Source organism: Pongo pygmaeus, chromosome 16 (assembly GCF_028885625.2).
Source record: "Pongo pygmaeus isolate AG05252 chromosome 16, NHGRI_mPonPyg2-v2.0_pri, whole genome shotgun sequence".
Classification (NCBI taxonomy): Eukaryota; Metazoa; Chordata; class Mammalia; order Primates; family Hominidae; genus Pongo; species Pongo pygmaeus.
This window is the reverse complement of record NC_072389.2, coordinates 33,627,954-33,636,135: the sequence shown is the minus strand read 5'-3', so window position 1 is coordinate 33,636,135 and position 8,182 is coordinate 33,627,954. Positions and strand designations below refer to the sequence as shown.

At 53.3% G+C, this 8,182-nt stretch overlaps 1 protein-coding gene across 1 annotated transcript; it reads left to right on the top strand.

Moving 5' to 3' along the window:
• The first annotated feature begins 481 nt into the window (after positions 1 to 481).
• LOC129014584 (uncharacterized) lies at positions 482 to 6,626 on the top strand. The gene is made up of 3 exons (XM_063652343.1): positions 482 to 509; positions 2,259 to 2,952; positions 4,642 to 6,626. Exons 1-3 carry the CDS (start codon positions 482 to 484, stop codon positions 4,667 to 4,669), a joined length of 750 nt encoding a protein of 249 aa, XP_063508413.1. The 3' UTR covers positions 4,670 to 6,626.
• The last annotated feature ends 1,556 nt before the right edge of the window (positions 6,627 to 8,182 follow it).

Below are 8,182 nucleotides of genomic sequence, written 5' to 3'. Positions count from 1 at the left end.
ACCCACTGCCTAGACAGAGCCGATTTATCAAGACAGGAATTGCAGCTGAGAGTTTAATTCACTCAGAGCCGGCTGCACAGGAGACTGGAGTTTTATTACTACTCAAACCAGTCTCCCTGAAAACTTGGGGATCTGGGTTTTTAAGGATAATTCGGTGGGTTGTGGGGGTTGGAAAATGGGGAATGCTGATTGGTTGGGTAGAAGATAAAATTATTACTGGAAAGGGGTCCCAATCCAGACACCAAGAGAGGGTTCTTGGATCTCACGCAAGAAAGAATTCAGGGCGAGTCCATAAAGTTGGAGACTCCATAGGCAGGGCAGTGGCATGAGCTGCTCGAGGAAGTATACTTAGTTATTTCTTGATTATATGCTAAACAAGGGGTAGATTATACACGAGTTTTCCAGGAAAGGGGCAGGCAATTCCAGGAACTGAAGTTTACTCCCTCTTTTAGACCATATGGGGTAACTTCTGGACGTTGCCATGGCATTTGTGAACCGTAATGGTGCTGGTAAGAGTGTCTTTTAGCATGCTAAACATTATAATTAGCGTATAATAAGCAGTGAGGACGACCACAGCTCATTATACTCTAATTATTAAAAGACGTCGCCATCTTGGTTTTGGTGGGTTTTGGCCGGCTTCTTTACCACATCCTGTTTTATCAGCAAGGTCTTTATGACCTGTATCTTGTACTGACCTCCTACCTCATCCTGTGACTAAGAATGCCTAACCTCCTGGGGATGCAGCCCAGTAGGTCTCAGCCTTATTTTACCCAGCCCCTATTCAAGATGGAGTCGCTGTGGTTCAAACACCTCTGACAAAATCACGGAAAGTCGAAGCTGTCCTCTTTTGCTGAGTCAGTTTCTGGGTAGAGGCCACAAGACCCCATGTGTTGCCAGCTGATCATTGATCATCATGTGCAGGGTCTACAAATTATCTCAAGCACTGATCTTAGGCCTTACCATAGTGAGTTTATTCTCAGGAGCAATTTGGAATGGCTCAGAATCTTGCAGTCTCCAGCTGCATCACTCCTAAACCCTAATTTCTAATCTTGTAGCTAATTTGTTAGTCCTGCAAAGGCAGTGTAGTCCCCAGTCAGGAAGGGAGTTTGTTTTGGGAAAGGGCTGTTATTGTCTTTGTTTCAAAGCAGAACAATAAACCAAGTTCCTCCCAAAGTTAGTTCATGCCCAGGAAAGAACAAGGACAGCTTGGGGGTTGGAAGAAAGATGGAGTCAGTTAGGTCAGATCTCTTTCACTGTCATAGTTGTCTGTTACAGTTTTGCAAAGGCATATCATGGACATTGCTTTGGTAAGATCTACCATTTCTCTGAAGGTTGAGTTTGGGATGTGGTAGCCTTTGAGTACCCGTCCTGTTGCTGTGTGTGTGTTCAGGGCAATTCAGGAAATCTGGAGAAACCAGAGCGTGTGGCCCCCCTTCCCCATTTCTCTAGTGGGTCAGGCAGGAGGGTGACTGAGGAAATGTGTCCTGGGATACTTCCTGCCTCCCAGGGTGTGTGGGACTCAGCCCTTCTCCAGCCTGCAGAGGATGGGGGGGGGTGCTTTGCCAACGGTCAAGGTCTGTGCCTCGGGGGCCAGGAAGCCTGTATCAACTCCTGGCTACCCCAGCCAGAAGCAGCAAACGCTCCACCCTGTCCCGCTGCCTGATGGGAAGAGTTGTTTTTTCTGTTTTTGTTTTCAGACAGAGTCTCATTCTGTCGCCCAGGCTGGAGTGCAGTGGCGCAATCTCAGCTCACTGCAAATCTGCCTCCCGGGCTCAAGCGATTCTCCTGCCTCAGCCTCCCGAGTAGCTGGGACTACAGGCTCCCGCCACCATGCCCAGCTAATTTTTGTATTTTTAGTTCAGATGGGGTTTCACCATGTTGGCCAGGATGTTCTCGAACCCCTGACCTCGTGATCCGCCCGCCTCGGCCTCCCAAAGTGCCGGGATTACAGGCGTGAGCCACCGCGCCCGGCTTGAGCACACTTTTAATCAGATTTTTTATTTCTTTAAATTCCTGTGAGACCAGCCGCCTGAGGGATTAAGAATATCGAGGGATGGAAGAGAGAGTAAAAGAAGGGGCACTTTTCCCTAGGGAAAGGGAGGCATGGAGGGAGGGGGCGCGGAGGGAAGGAGGGGGTGTGGAGGAGGGAAGGGGGGAAAAGGGGGATGGAGGAGAGGGAGGAGGGGGCGCGGAGGAAGGGGCGGGCTTCCCCCTGCCGGCCTCCCTTCCTTCCCCGCTGCCCCCGCCTCTCGCACTAGCGCCCCGCACCTGTGGCGCCCCTGCTCCGCCCAGTCCCGCTGCCTCCTCGCCCCCAGTCCCCCACGCTCCCCGCCTCTTCCCGTGGGATCCGCCTCTCCGCCAGCCTCCGCCCCTCTGGCTTCCCCTCTCTGCATCCCGGGACTCGGAAACTCCCCTCCCCCGCCGGGGCCTGGGCGCGGCTGCCCTTCGCTTCCCCGACCTTCTGCAGCAGCTTTGGGCCCCTCGGCCGCTCCCTCCCCTCCTTCCTTGCTCACCCCTTGGTTGGCCGCGGGGTCTCCAGCGCGCCGCCCCCGCCCCCGCCCTCGGCATCCCGCAGCGCCTGCCCGGGTCGCCCAGCCGCCCGTGCCTCCTGGCCGCCTCTGCAGTGCCGTCCTCCCCGGGGTGGCTCTCTCCCCAGGTCCCTGCGCTGGCCACCCAGGCACTTTCCGCCCTGAGAGTGGCAGCTGCTGCCGGGGGTCCTGGGACCGCGGGATGGGAGCCCCCGCGCAGCGTCCCACAGGCTCCTGGCCGCCGCGAGCCCGCGCGACTCGCACGAACAGGTCCACCCGCAGCGAGGGGCCGGTCACTGCTACGGAGCCCGCCAGAGGGCAAAGCCCCAGACAGACAGCAAATAGGGAGGCGGCTGGCACTTAGGGAGGCCGAGGCGGGAGGATCGCTGGAGCCCAGGAGTTCGAGACCCGCCTTCGCAACATAGTAAGACGCCCCCTCCCCCACCGCACACCATCTCTACAATAAATTTAAAAATTAGCCTGGCGTAGTGGCGCGCGCCTGTGGTCCCAGCACTTCGGGGAGGCTGAGGTGGGAAGATCACCTGCGCCCGGGACGGTCGAGGCTGCAGTAAGCCGAGATCGCGCCACTGCACTCCAGCCTGGGCGACAGAGCCCAGACCCCGTAACAAAGCAAAAATGAAGGAGGCGGCGGTTTACTTCTGGAACCACTGCAGAAGATCAAGTGCAGGGAGCTGTGGAACTCCCGGGCGCCCAGCCCTCGGCGCCCCTGCACCCTCAGCCGTAGAGCTGGGGTGTTCCGGCCCGGAGGGATAGGGGTTTGCAGGGTGCGTGAGCGCCGAGGCTGCCCGCGTGGAGAGAGGGTTGCAGGGGGAGGCAGGGAGGCCGGCGGGGAGGGCCTTGGGAGGCTGCACGCGCAGCGGGGACGCGGCTTTGTCCCGAGCAGTTTCCAGGTAAGAGCTGAGAGGAGGGGAGTCCTGAGGAGAGCTGAGGAGGAGAGGGAGGGAGAGGAGGAGAACCAGGCCGGGATTTTCCCACCTGGGGTCAAACCAAAGCAAACAAACCACAGTGGTGTGTCCAAAGTGATGCGCCTCACAGGTGCCTTGCTTCTGCCCCTGCGGGAGTTGAGGTTTGGAGGAAGGGCACTGTGCTGAGTCCCAGCGGGGGTTTTGTAAATGCTGCGGAATTGGTCTCTCGCGGTTCACAGAGCAATCACCACACTTGCTTGGCTTCCTGGAAAGCCTTACTCTTTTTATGATTAAAAACAATTTTCACTGGCTGGGTGCGGTGGCTCACGCCTGTAATCCCAGCATTTTGGGAGGCCCAGGCCGGCGGATCACCTGAGGTCGGGAGTTGGGAGACCAGCCTGACCAACGTGAAGAAACCCCCTCTCTACTAAAAATACAAAATTAGCCGGGCGTGGTGGTGCATGCCTGTTAATCCTAGCTACTCAGGAGGCTGAGGCAGAAGAATTGCTTGAACTCAGGAGGCGGAGGTTGCAAGTGAGCCGAGATCGCGCCATTGCACTCCAGCCTGGGCAACAAGAGCGAAACTGCGTCTCAAAAAAAAAAAAAGAAAAAGAAAAAATTTTTTTTTTTTTTTTTTTTAGCGACAGGGGTCTCACTGTGTAGGCCAGGCTAGTCTCAAACTCCTGGGCTCAAGTGTTCCTCCAGCGTTGGCCTCCCATAAGTGTTGGGATTACAGACATGAGTCACCGAGCCCAGCCAGCCTTACTGTTCAGAATGATGTCACATCTTTGTGGACTGTTGAAAATAAGGTTGTTTTCCTCAGTCTCCTAGAAGCCCCAAAATAGCCATGCAGATGTCCAAGCAGTTCTGGTTTGATTATCAAGGAGCATGTATAAAATAGCTACGTGTGAATGGGGTCTCTGCAAATGGAAACTGGCGGGGGAGGCTCGGGACTCTTAGAGGTCTGCAGGAGAAAGTGCACAATGAACACACACCCATGGCCCCTCCCCATGTGCCAGGGCATCCTCCCACACAGGCTGAAAGTGCTCTGCAGAACAAAGTGCTTTTGGTCCACAAAATGCCTCCCAGCTCTTGCCTGCAAAGGGAAGAAAGGATAGCTGAGAATCATTAAGCAGAATGCCGGGAGATTTATGGAAACCCCCTCTGATAGCTCAATCTAATTGCAGCTCCCTCCAGCGTGCCAAATGCTGCTAATGGACAGCAGCTCCTGCCGCTCTGATGTTGCTAGACCTCCTCAGCACTCAACCCAAGGCAGCCAGGAAGAATGAACGAATGGTGATTCAGAGGGAAAGGAGGAAGCTGTGTGGCATTTCAGAGATACTTATTTTAAAACTGCTAGTGGCCATGTCTTCTTTTCCTATCAGAGCTAATGAGTTTTGATATGTGAACATTTCTTCTCCTTCATAGGTAATGTGTTGATTTGGCACTTTAATCTTAGAATAATCATTTCTAAAACCAACCCAACTGCTTTTCTTTACAGTTTTGGCCTTAGCAAACAGATGAGTCCGTTGACTTGAGCATTGCTTGGGCACCGTCTGTGTGCAGGTCAGGCAGGGGATGCTGGTGGCTGGGAAACATAGAGGATGGAGGTGTCTTGGGTGTACATGAAGGGGTGGGGGCAAGTCCACAGGGGGTCAGCCCCTGGCAGCAGTCCTGGAGGGCTTTGTGGAGGAAGGGAGAATTGAGTGAGAAAGTGGTCCCCAGGTAAGAGGGAAGAGCATCCAGGGAGAGGAGACTGCTTCTGGGAAGACCAGAGGCATCACCTCGCAGGGGCTGGTATGGTGGTGGCTCAGATGGGAGGAAGAGAGAACCCAGGGAAAATAACAGGTTCCATTGACAGGAGGCCTGCTCTGGTGGGGAGGCGGGCTGGTGGTGGAGCCATGGCTGCAGGCCAGGGGGATGCCTGACCAACAGGCGTGTCGGCCAGGGTCCCTGTAGCAAAAACACGGAGCTGAGGACCTCATGTCAGGGACCCCGTGTGGAGGGAGCCGGGGGTGGCATCGGGATAGTCACCTTGCTCTCCTGCTCTCGGCCTCCTGCAGCTCCCCTCACTCCCTGCCCTGCCACACAAGGTCAAACCCACCAGGAGTCAGAAGGTGAAGGGCGAGGTCCCAGGGTGAGGAGCAGGGAGGAGATGGTGGCAGCAGGGAAGGTGACGCCTGCTGCAGAGTGAGACCTGGGACTGCCAAACACACAGTGACGGGAGCATCCGGGAGCTGAGGAGGCCTTCGGGGGGAGGAAGACAGTGGCTGGCAGTGACAGGAAGGGAGGGTCCGCATGGGGCGGCAGTCCCAGAGCTCAGGGCTCCCTGCCAGGCCAGCCTTTGTGGCCTGGGGGGTGGAGGTGGCAATTGCTGTCATATAATAAACACGTCAAGCTTACAATGAAATCTCCAGTGTGGCTTGGGAGCAAATACATGTGCAGGTGTTTGAGTATCTGTGCTCTTACCTAACCTCAGGGAGCAGGAAAACGAAAGCTTATCATGTAAACACATGTAAACACATCTTCACATTGGAACCCGCAAGACAGAGACTGGAGGCAGAATTGATTTCCAAGCCCAGGATGCTGGGCAGCCTTTGGGTTTTATGTCTGCTTGCTTGGAGCTCAGTGATAGAAATCTAGGCCCCAGAAGAGGAAAGGACTGTCCTGCATAACTGGCACACCCGGGGAATGCTTCAGGTGCAGCTGGATCCAGGCATCCTCAAATAGTATGATTAGGACTCCACTTTCCTTTCTCAGCTTGGCTTGGCTCTGCCCTGCTCTGTGTTGTTTTCAGATGAGGTGGGGCCTCAGCAGCTCTGGTCCTCCTGACATCCTAGAGAAGAGCCAGCCCTTCCCTCCTGGGGTCTACACCGTCCCCTAAGGGACCTCAGACTGGGCTGATGGAAGGTCTCAAGCAGGCCATGTGAAGGGCATTGCACAGGAAACACAGAAACGGGAATCCTGTAAGGTCAGCAGAGCTCTGAGCCCTTTGTTCTTGGGCCTGTTTTTATGGTCCTCCCTCTACATGTAGCTCACACTTCCCTGCCCCTGTGCAGGCACCGGGTGAGGGGGTTGTCATGGCCTCCTGCCACTCTTGAGGCTGTCAGATATTACCTGTGCTGTCCCTGCATTCTCAATCTCCAAATTGTCAACTGAGAAATGGTCACTTAAAAAGAGAAAAGTGAGGCCGGGCATGTTGGCTCATGCCTGTAATCCCAGCACTTTGGGATGCCGAGGCAGGCGGATCACCTGAGGTCAGGAGTTGGAGACCAGCCTGGCCAAAATGGTGAAACCCTGTCTCTACGAAAAATACAAAAATCAGCCAGGAGTGGTGGCGGGCACGTATAATCCCAACTTACTTGGGAGGCTGAGGCAGGAGAATTGCTTGAACCTAGGAGGCGGAGGTTGCAGTGAGCCAAGATCATACCACTGCACTCCAGCCATGGCGACAGAGCAAGACTCCGTCTCAAAAAAAAAGAAAAAGATTTCTGAAATGGACGAAGTTTTTTTCCACGGGCGGTACCATCAGTGATCGTGTCTGTTCCACTGTGAAGTCGGTCGTGAGCTCTGTGACGTTTCCCTCTCAACTCAAGGCTTTTTTCTTTCACTTATGGCCGTAGTCCAAATGGTTGGGATGAAAATCGTTTCACAGATAAAGAAATCTACAAGCCCAATCGTGGTGTAAGAAAAAAAACTTTAAAACTCTGTTGTTCAGAAGGAAATCAGGAATAGGAATTTCTCCTTTGAGACTAAAAGAAAGTCAGCTTTAGCCAGTGCATTGGGGTGCTGGCTCGATGTGGTAAACAAAGCAAAACATTGTTTTTAAATATCCAAAACATTATTTTTAAATATAAACAAATACATTTTTCCCCTCTCAACAATGAACTCATAGTTTTTTTGGGGGGGTGGGGGGTGGGTGGATGTGCAGGATTTACTGTTTTGTTTTGTTTTTTAACCCAAAGAGAAGGAAAACACTTTCCTTACTCCTGAAAATGGTGAGTTTGTACATTGCCCCTTTATATGGATCAGTGTCATTTAAGCAACTACAGACAGATAAGTGAAGATGAATCTCGTCTCATCAGAGGCTGGGCTATCAGGCACCAGGACCAGGGGCTTTTCTTTTAATAAGGGAGACCTCTTCTATCTTTGGATTCCTCAAAGCCTGGAATCTAGAGCTGGACGACAGGGTTGCTTCGGAGAGAATTTCTTGAGGTAACTTCAAAGTGGCAGGTTTTGTTGAAGAAAAAGCTCTTCATGGGGGTAGTTGGGAACATGGTTAGTCCCTCTGTGGGGACCAGGAGGAGGGGAGAGGGGAAAGGGAGGGAGAGGGAGAGAACAAGCTCTCTGCTGTCACTCTAAGAGCGCCAGTCCCATCATGGGCCAGACCCTCATCGCCTAGTGAAGCCTGATCACTTCCCAAAGGCCCTGCCTCCTGGTACTATCACTCAGCAGTCCCCAACCTTTTTTGGCACCAGGAACTGGTTTTGTGGAAGACAATTTTTCCATGGACTGGGTTGCGGGGATGATTTTGGGATGATTCAAGCGCATTACATTTATTGTGCACTTTATTATTATTACACTGTAATGTATAATGAAATAATTATACAGCTCACCATAATGTAGAATCAGTGGGAGCCCTGAGCTTGTTTTCCTGCAACTAGACGGTCCCATCTGGTGGTGATGGAAGACGATGACACCTGAAGTGTGTTGCTAATGTCCAGTCTG

Bases quoted from the DNA above. Each gene is read 5' to 3' on its own strand.
- LOC129014584 (XM_063652343.1), top strand. From the start codon at position 482: ATGGCATTTGTGAACCGTAATGGTGCTG. The intron at 510-2,258 runs GTAAGAGTGTCT...CTCTCGCACTAG, and splicing joins TGTGAACCGTAATGGTGCTG to CGCCCCGCACCTGTGGCGCC. The intron at 2,953-4,641 runs GTAAGACGCCCC...ATCTAATTGCAG, and splicing joins AGACCCGCCTTCGCAACATA to CTCCCTCCAGCGTGCCAAAT.